Source organism: Scyliorhinus torazame, chromosome 4, assembly GCF_047496885.1.
Source record: "Scyliorhinus torazame isolate Kashiwa2021f chromosome 4, sScyTor2.1, whole genome shotgun sequence".
NCBI classification, from domain to species: domain Eukaryota; kingdom Metazoa; phylum Chordata; class Chondrichthyes; order Carcharhiniformes; family Scyliorhinidae; genus Scyliorhinus; species Scyliorhinus torazame.
In genome coordinates, this window is record NC_092710.1 from 216,825,882 (window position 1) to 216,840,685 (window position 14,804).

At 46.8% G+C, this 14,804-nt stretch overlaps 1 protein-coding gene across 50 annotated transcripts in view; it reads left to right on the forward strand.

The window, feature by feature from the left end:
- Window positions 1–14,804, forward strand: part of LOC140410753 (uncharacterized) — a 526,658-nt gene that overhangs the window by 151,604 nt on the left and 360,250 nt on the right. For all 50 annotated transcript variants that reach the window (XM_072499281.1, XM_072499289.1, XM_072499285.1 and 47 more), the window contains 2 exons: window positions 6,491–6,538; window positions 12,205–12,249. In XM_072499281.1, the coding sequence (XP_072355382.1) occupies window positions 6,491–6,538; window positions 12,205–12,249 (93 nt within the window). The remainder of the gene's footprint in view (window positions 1–6,490; window positions 6,539–12,204; window positions 12,250–14,804) is intronic.

Sequence of the window (14,804 nt, forward strand, 5' to 3'; positions counted from 1 at the left end):
CGTGCCTGCGCGGTCACCGCGGCGCCGGGCGGGGTCCGCTGAAATAAGCCCTCATGACGATTCTCCGCGGTCGACCGACCGAACTACCGCCGGCGTGGTTTACATCTGGTACCACCCGGTGGGAGCTCGGACCCGTGGCTGCGGTGGCGGTCCTTGTGGGGGGCAAGGGAATCTGACTCCGGGGGAGGGGGGCCTCGGCAGTGGCTAGGCCCGCAATCGGGGGTCACCGATCGGCGGGCCATCGCGATCAGGGGGGGACCTACCTTATTCCGTGCGGGCCCACCGTGTGGGTCCGCTAAGTCGGCGGTGCCAGCACAGAAGTGGGCCACCGTGCATAAGCTTATGGCCACTGTGTGCATGTGCGGCCACGCTGTCTGGACAGCAGGGCCCCACTGGTAGACAGAGCTGCGGGACGCTAGCCCCCTAGAAGACGGAGAATCACCCCGGACTATCGAGGAAAACGTCCAGAGTGAATCTCGCCCGTTTTCCAGTGTGCGTGGGGACTTACTCCCCAAAAGGGAGAATCCCTCTCGTGGTTGCTAGTGTACTACTATGAGTATGACAAAAACTGTCCCACCTGAAAGCTATGTTATGATAAACAGCTGACCATGGAAATTTGGGTTGAATAGCCATACATCCGTGTGGGTCACAGCATTTTTATTTCAAACCATTCGGGCGTAAACTGAAGCCTATATGGAAAATTGAAACTGGTGGCACATTTATTACGTACAGGCCTTATGTGATGTTTTCCGCAGGCAGGAGACTGGAATGCTTTATTCATATGAGCATCTGACATGAGACAGAAATACGTCTGCAATGACCTTTCTTGCAACTGGCAATGTATTTTACTGAAATGGGTGACTATTGAAAGTGTGGTTCACTTCTCATACTTCCTGCTCTATTTAGAAAGAATGATTGTCGCTTCAATGAGGAGTATTCAGCAGTAATCAATGGCATTGAAAATCTTATGATGGAAATGATAACCTCCATCCATTTCCAACAAAGAACAGGTTTGAGTGGCAGATCAGCTGTAGTTCCGGGTGCTGACCTAAGAATTCACTCCACCCTAGAACTGAAGTCTGTTGCGTATTCATGTTTGTTCCAAGTTGGAACAAGGTCACTTTAAGAGTCTGGTCACGTGATGTATTGATGGCATGATTGACCGTTTGCACAGGCAAATAGGCAGTCTGTCTTAACAGCCTGTCGAGTAAATACTTTTCCAATAAAGCTTTTGTTTGTTTAGAACTTTTGTAGTCTGCAAGCCTATTTGTTAAAAAAAAACTACAAAGTCCAGGAAAGTTACTGCACAAATTCACAGGAGTCTGCTGATGAACTTTTAACACAAAGAATAAATTATTTATTAATCAAGAAAAATGACCAATCATACACCAGACAAAAAAATTGGAAAGATCGCAATATAAGCACAAGAAGGTGCTTCATATTTACACTAGCCCTCTATCCCGGGCACAGTAGCACAGTGGTTAGCACTGTTGCTTCACAGCGTCAGAGCCCCAGGTTCGATTCCCGGCTTGGGTCACTGTCTGTGCGGAGTCTGCATGCTCTCCCCGTGTAGAACATAGAACATAGAACAATACAGCGCAGTACAGGCCCTTCGGCCCACGATGTAGCACCGAAATAAAAGCCATCTAACCTACACTATGCCATTATCATCCATATGTTTATCCAATAAACTTTTAAATGCCCTCAATGTTGGCGAGTTCACTACTGAAGCAGGTAGGGCATTCCACGGCCTCACTACTCTTTGCGTAAAGAACCTACCTCTGACCTCTGTCCTATATCTATTACCCCTCAGTTTAAAGTTATGTCCCCTCGTGCCAGCCATATCCATCCGCGGGAGAAGGCTCTCACTGTCCACCCTATCCAACCCCCTGATCATTTTGTATGCCTCTATTAAGTCTCCTCTTAACCTTCTTCTCTCCAACGAAAACAACCTCAAGTCCATCAGCCTTTCCTCATAAGATTTTCCCTCCATACCAGGCAACATCCTGGTAAATCTCCTCTGCACCCGCTCCAAAGCCTCCACGTCCTTCCTATAATGCGGTGACCAGAACTGTACGCAATACTCCAAATGCGGCCGTACCAGAGTTCTGTACAGCTGCAACATGACCTCCCGACTCCGGAACTCAATCCCTCTACCAATAAAGGCCAACACTCCATAGGCCTTCTTCACAACCCTATCAACCTGGGTGGCAACTTTCAGGGATCTATGTACATGGACACCTAGATCCCTCTGCTCATCCACACTTTCAAGAACTTTACCATTAGCCAAATATTCCGCATTCCTGTTATTCCTTCCAAAGTGAATCACCTCACACTTCTCTACATTAAACTCCATTTGCCACCTCTCAGCCCAGCTCTGCAGCTTATCTATATCCCTCTGTAACCTGCTACATCCTTCCACACTATCGACAACACCACCGACTTTAGTATCGTCTGCAAATTTACTCACCCACCCTTCTGCGCCTTTCTCTAGGTCATTTATAAAAATGACAAACAGCAACGGCCCCAGAACAGATCCTTGTGGTACTGCACTTGTGACTGTACTCCATTCTGAACATTTCCCATCAACCCCACCCTCTGTCTTCTTTCAGCTAGCCAATTTCTGATCCACATCTCTAAATCACCCTCAATCCCCAGCCTCCGTATTTTTTGCAATAGCCTACCGTGGGGAACCTTATCAAACGCTTTGCTGAAATCCATATACACCACATCAACTGCTCTACCCTCGTCTACCTGTTCAGTCACCTTCTCAAAGAACTCAATAAGGTTTGTGAGGCATGACACTGCTCCCCCTTTTGAACAAAGGGACCACATTTGCTGTCCTCCAGTCCTCTGGCACTATTCCTGTAGCCAATGATGACATAAAAATCAAAGCCAAAGGTCCAGCAATCTCTTCCCTGGCCTCCCAGAGAATCCTAGGATAAATCCCATCAGGTCCCGGGGACTTATCTATTTTCAGCCTGTCCAGAATTGCCAACACCTCTTCCCTACGTACCTCAATGCCATCTATTCTATTAGCCTGGGGCTCAGCATTCTCCTCCACAACATTATCTTTTTCCTGAGTGAATACTGACGAAAAATATTCATTTAGTATCTCGCCTATCTCTTCAGACTCCACACACAATTTCCCATCCCTGTCCTTGACTGGTCCTACTCTTTCCCTAGTCATTCGCTTATTCCTGACATACCTATAGAAAGCTTTTGGGTTTTCCTTGATCCTTCCTGCCAAATACTTCTCATGTCCCCTCCTTGCTCGTCTTAGCTCTCTCTTTAGATCCTTCCTCGCTACCTTGTAACTATCCATCGCCCCAACCGAAACTTCACACCTCATCTTCACATAGGCCTCCTTCTTCCTCTTAACAAGAGATTCCACTTCCTTGGTAAACCACGGTTCCCTCGCTCGACGCCTTCCTCCCTGTCTGACCGGTACATACTTATCAAGAACACGCAGTAGCTGATCCTTGAACAAGCCCCACTTATCCAGTGTGCCCCACACTTGCAGCCTACTTCTCCAACCTATCCCCCCCAAGTCACGTCTAATGGCATCATAATTGCCCTTCCCCCAGCTATAACTCTTGCCCTGCGGTGTATACTTATCCCTTTCCATCATTAACGTAAACGTCACCGAATTGTGGTCACTGTCCCCAAAGTGCTCTCCTACCTCCAAATCCAACACCTGGCCTGGTTCATTACCCAAAACCAAATCCAACGTGGCCTCGCCTCTTGTTGGCCTGTCAACATATTGTTTCAGGAAACCCTCCTGCACACACTGTACAAAAAACGACCCATCTATTGTACTCGAACTATATCTTTTCCAGTCAATATTTGGAAAGTTAAAGTCTCCCATAATAACTACCCTGTTACTTTCGCTCATATCCAGAATCATCTTCGCCATCCTTTCCTCTACATCCCTAGAACTATTAGGAGGCCTATAAAAAACTCCCAACAGGGTGACCTCTCCTTTCCTGTTTCTAACTTCAGCCCATACTACCTCGGAAGAAGAGTCCCCATCTAGCATCCTCTCCGCCACCGTAATACTGCTCTTGACTAGCAGCGCCACACCTCCCCCTCTTTTGCCTCCTTCTCTGAGCTTACTAAAACACCTAAACCCCGGAACCTGCAACATCCATTCCTGTTCCTGCTCTATCCATGTCTCCGAAATGGCCACAACATCGAAGTCCCAGGTACCAACCCACGCTGCCAGTTCCCCTACCTTGTTTCGTATACTCCTGGCATTGAAGTAGACACACTTCAAACCACCTACCTGAACACTGGCCCCCTCCTGCGACGTCAAATCTGTGCTCCTGACCTCCATACTCTCATTCTCCCTTACCCTAAAACTACAATCCAGGTTCCCATGCCCCTGCTGCATTAGTTTAAACCCCCCCAAAGAGCACTAACAAATCTCCCCCCCAGGATATTTGTGCCCCTCAGGTTCAGATGTAGACCATCCTGTCTGTAGAGGTCCCACCTTCCCCAGAAAGAGCCCCAGTTATCCAGAAATCTGAATCCCTCCCGCCTGCACCATCCCTGTAGCCACGTGTTTAAATGCTCTCTCTCCCTATTCCTCATCTCACTATCACGTGGCACGGGCAACAACCCAGAGATAACAACTCTGTTTGTTCTAGTTCTGAGCTTCCATCCTAGCTCCCTGAAAGCCTGCCTGACATCCTTGTCCCCTTTCCTACCTATGTCGTTAGTGCCAATGTGGACCACGACTTGGGGCTGCTCCCCCTCCCCCCTAAGGAGCCGGAAAACACGATCCGAGACATCACGTACCCTTACACCTGGGAGGCAACATACCAAACGTGAGTCTCTCACGCTCCCACAAAATCTCCTATCTGTGCCCCTGACTATAGAGTCCCCAATTACTAATGCTCTTCTCCTCTCCCCCCTTCCCTTCTGAGCAACAGGGACAGACTCCGTGCCAGAGGCCCGTACCCCATGGCTTACCCCTGGTAAGTCCCCCCCCCCCACAAGTATCCAAAGCGGTATACTTGTTTCTCAGGGGAACGACCGCAGGGGATCCCTGCACTGACTGCTTTTTCCCAGTCCCTCTTACAGTTACCCACCTATCTCCAATCTTTGGTGTAACTAATTCCCTGAAGCTGCTATCTATGACCCCTTCTGCCTCCCAAAAGTTCCCTAACTCGGTCTTGGAGGAGCTGGAGATGGCAGCACTTCCTGCAGGTAAAATCCTCTCCACCAGAATTTATTGGTGAGGGTCTTCCCAGACGTCCGCGGGTCGACTTCCTGTTCCCGCCTAAAAAACTAATTTTTTTTTAAAAAGAAAAGAAAAGAAGAGAAGAAGAAGTGTCTGCGTGGGTTTCCTCCGGGTGTTCCGGTTTCCTCCCACAAGACCCGAAAGACGGGATTGTTAGTTGAATTGGACATTCTGAATTCTCCCTCAGTATACCTGAACAGGCGCCGGAATGTGGCAACTCGGGGCTTTTCACAGTAACTTCATTGCAGTGTTAACGTAAGCCTACTTGTGACAATAAAGATTTTTGCTATTATTATTCCAGCAATATCTTTCCAGATACATAAATCAGTGAAGAGCTACCAGTAGCTTGATAAAAAGGCTTCTCGCTTGGGATTGTTACACTTTCGAACAGTTTTCTTCTGAAGTATTCCTGAGCATTTACTTTATGCTTCTCTCCAAACTCATATCTCGCCCCAAAGCTCCCAAAACCTACACTTACTGTTTCTTCAACTATCGAGCAAACAAATTAGTTTTCTAAACTCAGTCTTCCAGTAGCACTTATGCGAAACTGATCATTTAACTGCATTCTATCGCTGACTATTCAGTCAAGTACTGGCCCCAAAAACCTCAGTCTTTATTAGAGAGCTGATAATTCCTGTCCCCTCTCTTTAACACATACTGAACTCAATTTTATTCCCCCTACTTTTCCTGTGTCTGTGTCACTTTGCCATTATTGTTTAGCAACAGTGAAATCTTTTTTCCCAAATCACTAAACCTTTAATCCTTTTTATCCATTACTTTAATTTCAGGGGTTATCCATATAGACCCAAAAGACCTTGGGTGGGATTCTCCGTCCCATTTTCTGGTGTTGAGCGCCCCCGCTGGCAATGCGATTCTCTGTCCCGGCAACCAGCCAATTGTGGGCACCCTACGTCATCGGGAAAATCCGCAGGCATGAGTGTGCTGCCAACGAAACGGAGGATTCCGCCAACGGCGAGTACCACCCCTGAACTTCAGCCCAGAGTCCATTTAAACTCCCAGGCACCGAGGTTCTCAAACAGGTGCAGTGGTTAGCACTGCTGCCATACGATGCCGAGGAGCTAGGTTCGATCCCAGCCCTGGGTCACTTTCCGTGTGGAGTTTGCACATTCTGCCTGCATGGGTCTCAACCCCACAACCCAAAGATTTGCAAGGTTGCTGGATTGGCCATGCTAAATTGGAAAAAAAAAGTTATTCATTACAGTTTGCTTTGCTTTTCCTCTTTAGAACCAGAAGTCGTTGCAAAGGAAAAAGTTGCTGCTCAATTAAAACCAGGTGAGTAAAAGTATACACTGCACTGAACATTGAATTTCATTTCTGCAGAGTGTGTTGCCATGATAGGGTCTCTGCATGTTGTCATACACAATCTGTGTATTAAGGGATTTTATGCCCATCCTGCTTGGTACGTATTGAGGTGCTTTCTGTAACAGCTTGCAGAGAAAATGTGTATGCCATCAATTACATTCTGGACTTAAACCCAGCATTAAAGTGGATTGTCCAATCTCACTGATCCCAAATGTGGTGAATTTCTTAGCTCTCCAATAAAGCGCACCAGCCACCTGATAAACATCAGTTTGGCTGAAATTATGAAGATCACGCCTTTGAGATTACTGCATTTCATAACAGTTGGGAGCAGTCGCATGTTCATTGCCACAGAGAGGTTAGTGTGAGTAGCTGGCTGTGGTTGCCGGTCATAATGCAGCAATTGGCACAGCTCCCCAGTTGCCTCTTTGCTGATGGTTCTTCTTTTATACACATCACCTCACTATTTTCTAACACAGTGGTCTCATACAAACAGTCTGGTACAGGAGCAGAATTGTCTGGGAAGATGGTAAAATATCACTTGAAAAAGATGTTCCACACTGCAAATATCTCGATGAGGGGTCTCACAAACCCCCTTACTTCCAGCCGATTGTCAGGACAGCTGTACCTTGTAACTTTAAGTCCAAATATGTTGGTATATAAATCAGAAATTGATGGCTGCAGCTCCATTGACCTCATTATAAAATGTGTCATATCTTGGAACACTATGGGCAGATTGTAAAAAGAGCCAAAAAGACAGAGGACTTCTGAGAAACTGAAGCAAAATTATTTCAGAAATGGCTACTGCCTTATTTTGCCATCAAAAGATGGTTACTTGACTTGACTGTAAGCCAAAACCACTCCCAAGACTGTATGGAGCTTCAGGACCACTGCCTCTTTCTCTACAATCCTGCTCAACAGCATGACCTTTTAGTTAAAGAAGTCTGACATACAAGAGCAGGCACGTTATGCTGAACTTATAGAGGTCAAAATGCATTGGAGGGAGTGCAGAAGAGGTTTATAAGAATGGTTCCAGGGATGAGAAACCTCAGTTATGAAGATAGATTGGAGAGTTTGGAACTGTTCTCCTTGGAGGGAAGAGGGCTAAAAGGAGATTTGATAGAAATGTTCAAGATAACGAGGGGGCGCACAGAGTAGATAGGCAGGAACTGTTCCCGCTCGTAAAACGATCAAGAAATGAGAGGGCACAGATTTAAAGTGATTTGTAAAAGAAGCAAGCGTGATGTGAGAAAAAGCCTTTCCACAACGGGTGGCTCAGGTCTGGAATACGCCACCTGGAAGTGTGGTGGAAGCAGGTTCAATCGAGGCATTCAAGAGGTTACTTGAATAGAAACAATATGCAGGATTATGGGGAAAATGCAGGGGAATGGCCTAAGTCATGATGCTAGTTTGGAGAGCTGGTGCAGACACAATGAGCCAAATGGCCTCCTTCTGCGCTGGAACACTTCTGTGATTCTGTAACATCCATGAAATTTATTTTTCACAAATTAAAATTTATGCTCTCTACTTCTATTTTCTTGGCTAACTTGAGGCACGTAACATTTGAGAATTGAGACTTACTCATGACCAAACAGCTTGTCAGTTGTGGGAGTTCAGGAAATCAACTGTGTTGTCAGCAGAACTGGATGCCAATGGGATCAGGAGGATATGTTAATTGCATATTAATTGTGTTGAGCTTGTGTGCAAATGGAAGATATTAATAGAGATTTCACTGGAGCACACATGAAGACAAACTTATTGAACCCATTATTTGGCTGATCTAGGAGTGTGTGCTTGTAACTATTCATTTTGTAAATAAACATAAGACTGAGTAACGATTGGTTCCAGGATCATCTTTCACTAACTCACTTTCTGAAACAGAACAGGTAATTCTGGAGTGAATAGGAGCTCACATGGATCAGTAGTGGACTATAATCCTTGGGAGGGTGGGGTGGTTTGGTGGCTGACAGTGTCTAGAACACACCTCCTGGCCCAGCAAAAACAAAACTAACATTTCCTGAGCCATTTTCTGAACAGCCTTCACATCTCCATTTTTCCTGTTCCCCTGAATCATACACATGAAAAGAATAATTCAATATCAGTAAATCAATAAACAAAATTTCAGCTTTGACGATACAATCCATGAAAAACTATCACTCGGGGGACATATTGAATAGCCATTAATCCCCATTGAATTGTCTTCAAACCAAAATATTATTTTAAAAAAGGATTTGGAGTCAAATTTAAATTGGGTTTCAGGGTAAAGGAGGAAAGTGGGATAAAATAGTGGGTGGAATTTAACATGGGCGATATGGGCTCGTCCGCTGGCTGGAAAGCCACCAAGAGCTTTGTGTCCAGTCAGTGGCTGATAGCTCTTCCTTGCTCTTCAGTGTCCGCAGGGAAATGGTGGCTGCTGCAGGAAATGCACCCACCCAGGCCCCCAGAATTGCCAAGGGTCTCAGGCCACTGGTGGCACAGTGGTTAGCACTGCTGCCTTATGGTGTCAGTAACCCGGGTTAGATTCTGGCTTTGGATGACTATCTGTGTGGTGTTCGCACATTCTCCCAGTGTCTGTGTGGGTACTCCGCTTTCCTCCCACAGTCCAAAGATGTGGTTAGGTTAGGTGGATTAGCCATGTTAAATTGGCCCTTGCTGTCCAAAAGGTTTGGTGAGGTTACGGGGATAGGGTGGGGGTGTGGGCCTAGGTAGTGTGCTATTTAGGCTGGTCAGTGCAGAAATGATGAGCCGTAGGGCCTCCTTCTGCACTGTTATGATTCTAAGATTCTATTCTATGATTCTATGAATGATGGCAGGAAGGTGATGGAATGGTGGGGATCGTGAGAAGGAGGTTGGTATCAAGAGCAGGGTGGTGGTTCTCAGTGGGTCACACTTTCCTGGTGCTGGGTCCCTTGATCAGTCACTGAGAGCCTTTGAGTGAGGAACCCCTCTGCCTCCCCTTACCTCCAAGCAACCCCAAAAGAGTTGAAATCCATGGCCAATGTGTTTAACATCCAGGGGCGTCATTCTCCGACCCCCCGCCGGGTCGGAGATGGCCGTTGGCCGCCGTGAATCCCGCCGGTACCGGAGATTGGGCGGGGGCGGGAATCGGGCTGCGCCGGTTGGCGGGACCCCACGTTCAATTCTCCGGCCCGGATGGGCCGAAGTCCTGCCCAGAAATTGCCTGTCCCGCCGGCGTAAATCAAACCTGGTATTTACCGGCGGGACCAGGCGGCGTGGGCGGGCTCCGGGGTCCTGGGGGGGGGGGGGGGCGCGGGGTGATCTGAACCTGGGGGGTGCCCCCACGGTGGCCTGGCCCGCGATCGGGGCCCACCGATCCGCGGGCGGGCCTGTGCCGTGGGGGCACTCTTTCCCTTCCGCCTCCGCTACGGCCTCCACCATGGCGGAAGCGGAAGAGACTCTCCCCACTGCGCATCCGCGGGAAACTGACAGCGGCCGCTGACGCTCTCGCGCATGCGCCGGGAAACTGTCAGCGGCCGCTGACGCTCCCGCGCATGCGCCGCATTTCCGCGCCAGCTGGCGGGGCAACAAACGCCATTTCCGCCAGCTGGCGGGGCGGAAATCCCTCCGGCGTCGGCCTAGCCCCTCAATGTTGGGGCTAGGCCGCCAAAGATGCGGAGCATTCCGCACCTTTGGGCCGGCGCGATGCCCGTCTGATTGGCGCCGTGTTTGGCGCCAGTCGGCGGACATCGCACCGTTGGGGGAGAATTTCGCCCCATATCGGATACTTGACTGTCATTAATCTCACGGTTTTCTATAACAGCATGGGATTGTGTTTTGATCTTGTATTCAATCTTGTTTTCAATTTTGTTCACGATGAGAAAGTGAAATCTCAAGCAGCAAAATCTGTGTCAAGTAAATATTGCACTTCAATAACATGATGACAGCATCATTTGTAGCAGTAGATTTCTCTGAAATACTTTGCTACTTTATGCCACTTGTGGATTCTTTGTAAAGTTTTCATTGTTTCTTCATTAGTTTTATTTATTTCCATTCTCTTCCTTTTGGATTCAATTTCATCTGCCACATACCATTCCTTAGCTAGAAGGTTATTATTCCATTCATGCTCAGTGATGCCCTTACTGCCAAGTGCACATGAAAATCAGGTTCATTTCACCGTCCATTTCTCTCTTGCCTATGTGAGAATATGTCTTATCGTATACCCCATTTGTCTTCCACTGTGAGGCTGAATTCTAGCCTCAGTGGCAATTCATTGAGCCATTTTTATTTTTAGCAGTGGCCAAATGAACAGCTAAATCTCCCATTGAAGCCTTTAGTACTATAAATCTTGGACATATCTAATAGGGGTCTAAAATAGCTCCAACTTGGTTTGAATATTTTACGCTTGTAAATAATTACAATTGTAAATTAAGAATTTCAAAACAGTTCAAAATATACTCATTTTAATTGAAAATAAGAACCAAATTTCAACAATTACCAAACATTTTTATGAGGGCGTGATTCAACAGGAACAAAACAGAGTCCAATTTTGGGCGAGTTTAGTTGGGTGTTCCTTGGTGGCATTGGTGAGGAATGCCCTGTCGAGGCAGAACATTAGATAATCGTGGATCAGCATGCCATTTTTAAAGGCAGTCCCGCTCTTTCGACCCCACTCAGTCACCCCACTGTGGCCTCCAACCACCCGCCCCCCACTTCATCCATAAACATAAATCTTCCAGGGTCCTCAAGCCCCACCCCCCCTCACCCCATCCTCTTAAAGATAAGGCACCTTGGGCCTGACACCTGGGCACCATGGGACTACCAGTCTGGCACTCTGGCAGTATGCTACTGCCAAGGTGTCTGGGTGGCAGTGCCATGGTGCCCAGGTATCAGTGGAAGTGCCAGGGTACCATCCTGCCCAGAGCCTGACCACCTGCGGGTCTCTAATAGCCTGGGGGTCCCCTCCCCATGTGCCATTACGACTGGTCCACGTTTATGTGGGCCAGAACTAAATGGCACCCGGTCAAGTCCTCGTTGGGGAGACAGTTAGTTCCCAGGCCCTGGTAGAATCCGGTGCAGACAAATTTAAATGAGCTTAATAGCCCTCGCTGAGCGAGATCCAGATTGTGATGTCCCTTGAGGTACAGTTGAATCTCGTGAGACATCTCAAGCATCATGAATATCCCGAGAGGTCAATGCTTTGTCGTGTCATCAAGTCCCGGAAAATCCCACCCATAATATTTTTATGGTTTGCAGTGGCCTCCAGATTACTGCGTTCTTTAAGCTGTAAAGTCAAAGTTAAATTAAGAAACACTATATAAAAAATGATATTGCCAATATTTACTATGAACCAAAACACTGTATCATGATATAATATTATTCAAAGGAGGATCATTTTTAAACTTAAATCATAGTTTTAATTTTATTGCTAGGATACCTGTCATTAGATGTATCATTTATTTCACAGAATAATCGTGACACCAAAGTTAGAAGAATGCACAGCTTTACATGAATCTCTGAGGCAATTGCTAAAATGCATCAAAATTGCTGAATGCTGTTGATATATTCTGTCAGCAAAAATAGAAGCTTCTTCAGTATCTTTTGATATGTCTCTATGGTTTATAATTGCAATTTGAAAAAAAATATTTTCTTTGAAACATTTTTTTTTCTTTATATTGAAGAACCGGCCAAAGAGAAGTCAGCTCCTTCATCACCAAAGAAAGCAGGTATTAATTACGTATGATCCCCTAAACTGTGATTATATTCAGAGCAGCCCTCAACTTGATTCACACTACCTGTCCACAATTTTAAGTATGGAAAAATTGTTGGCACAAAAATATCCTGGAATGAAAGGTACCCATCTAAGCGCAATGACAGCAGTGTGTATTACACATAAGTTACACTGCAAGAATTCAGCAAGGCTCTTTTGACAACACTTTGCAAACCCGCAATCTGGATCACCTAGGATGACAAAGGGTAGCAGGTGCATGGGAACACCACAACTTGCACGTTCCCTTCCAATCTACAGCCATTCTGACTTAGAACGATATCACTGTTCCTTCACTGTCCTGGGTCAAAATCCTGGAACTCCCTTTGTAACAGCACTGCGAAGGTACCTACATCGGTGGGATCCAGCGGATCAAGAGCAATTAAGGATGGGCAACAAACGCTGACCTTGTCAGCTATGCTTGCATTCATTTAAATAGTAAAAGTAATCTCCATGATATATTCTGCTGAAGGTGTGAATTAAAATCTGCAAGACATCTGGGGTCGGGGTGACCAGGGCGAACAACGGTGTCCCTCCATAACAATCAAACTGAAGGATTGTGAAAAGTTAGTTGGGTGAATTCAATGCAAAATCAGGTAGAGAAAGAAAAGAAAGATGAAAAGGAAAATTTGGTTAAGAGAGAAAAAATAAAGAAAAAGACAAAGGTCGGAGGAGCTGGCTCACTCTTGGCTGCCAGTGGAATATTCTGGTTCTGCTGAAGCCGATGGCATTTTGTACGGTTCGCCCGTCCCACTGCCAGCGAACCCATGGGGGGAGGGGGCTGACTTCACCGGAACTGTGAGATTCCACCAGCAAGAAGAGTCAGAAAATCGCGCCCAAAGTAGAAATAAAGGCTTTTCAAAATCTCCAATTATAATTAAAACTAGACGGAATGAGCCTCCATAATTTAATAGTTAACCTTTAGTGCCAGGGGAGATGGGGGAGTGGGTTTGGGAGGGAGGGGGGGGGGGGGGGGGGGAGGTGGAGGAGGGATTGATTGGCAGTACAAAGAACAAAGAACAAAGAAATGTACAGCACAGGAACAGGCCCTTCGGCCCTCCAAGCCCGTGCCGACCATGCTGCCCGACTAAACTACAATCTTCTACACTTCCTGGGTCCGTATCCCTCTATTCCCATCCTATTCATGATGTGGAGATGCCGGCGTTGGACTGGGGTGAGCACAGTACGAAGTCTTACAACACCAGGTTAAAGTCCAACAGGTTTGTTTCGATGTCACTAGCTTTCGGAGCGCTGCTCCTTCCTCAGGTGAATGTATTCATGTATTTGACAAGGTGCCCCTTAAATGTCACTATCGTCCCTGCTTCCACCAGCTCCTCCGGCAGCGAGTTCCAGGCACCCACTAACCTCTGCATAAAAAACTTGCCTCGTACATCTACTCTAAACCTTGCCCCTCTCACCTTAAACCTATGCCCCCTAGTAATTGACCCCTCTACCCCGGGGAAAAGCCTCTGACTATCCACTCTGTCTATGCCCCTCATAATTTTGTAGACCTCTATCAGGTCGCCCCTCAACCTCCTTCGTTCCAGTGAGAACAAACCGAGTTTATTCAACCGCCCCTCATATCTAAAGCCCTCCATACCAGGCAACATTCTGGTAAATCTCTTCTGCACCCTCTCTAAAGCCGCCACATCCTTCTGGTAGTGTGGCGACCAGAATTGAACACTATACTCCAAGTGTGGCCTAACTAAGGTTCTATACAGCTGCAACATGACTTGCCAATTCTTATACTCAATGCCCCGGCCAATGAAGGCAAGCATGCCGTATGCCTTCTTGACTACCTTCTCCACCTGTGTTGCCCCTTTCAGTGACCTGTGGACCTGTACTCCTAGATCTCTTTGACTTTCAATACTCTTGAGGGTTCTACCATTCACTGTATATTCCCTACCTGCATTAGACCTTCCAAAATGCATTACCTCACATTTGTCCGGATTAAACTCCAGCTGCCATCTCTCCGCCCAAGTCTCCAAACAATCTAAATCCTGCTGTATCCTCTGACAGTCCTCATCGCTATCCTCAATTCCGCCAACCTTTGTGTCGTCTGCAAACTTACTAATCAGACCAGTTACATTTTCCTCCAAATCATTTATATATGCTACAAACAGCCAAGGTCCCAGCACTGATCCCTGTGGAACACCACTGGTCACAGCCCACCAATTAGAAAAGCATCCTTCCATTGCTGCTCTCTGCCTTCTATGACCTAGCCAGTTCTGTATCCACCTTGCCAGCTCACCCCTGATCCCGTGTGACTTCACCTTTTGTACTAGTCTACCATGAGGGACCTTGTCAAAGGCCTTACTGAAGTCCATATAGACAACATCCACTGCCCTACCTGCATCAATCATCTTAGTGACCTCCTCGAAAAACTCTATCAAGTTAGTGAGACACGACCTCCCCTTCACAAAACCATGCTGCCTCTCACTAATACGTCCATTTGCTTCCAAATGGGAGTAGATCCTGTCTCGAATAATTCTCTCCAGTAATTTCCCTACCACT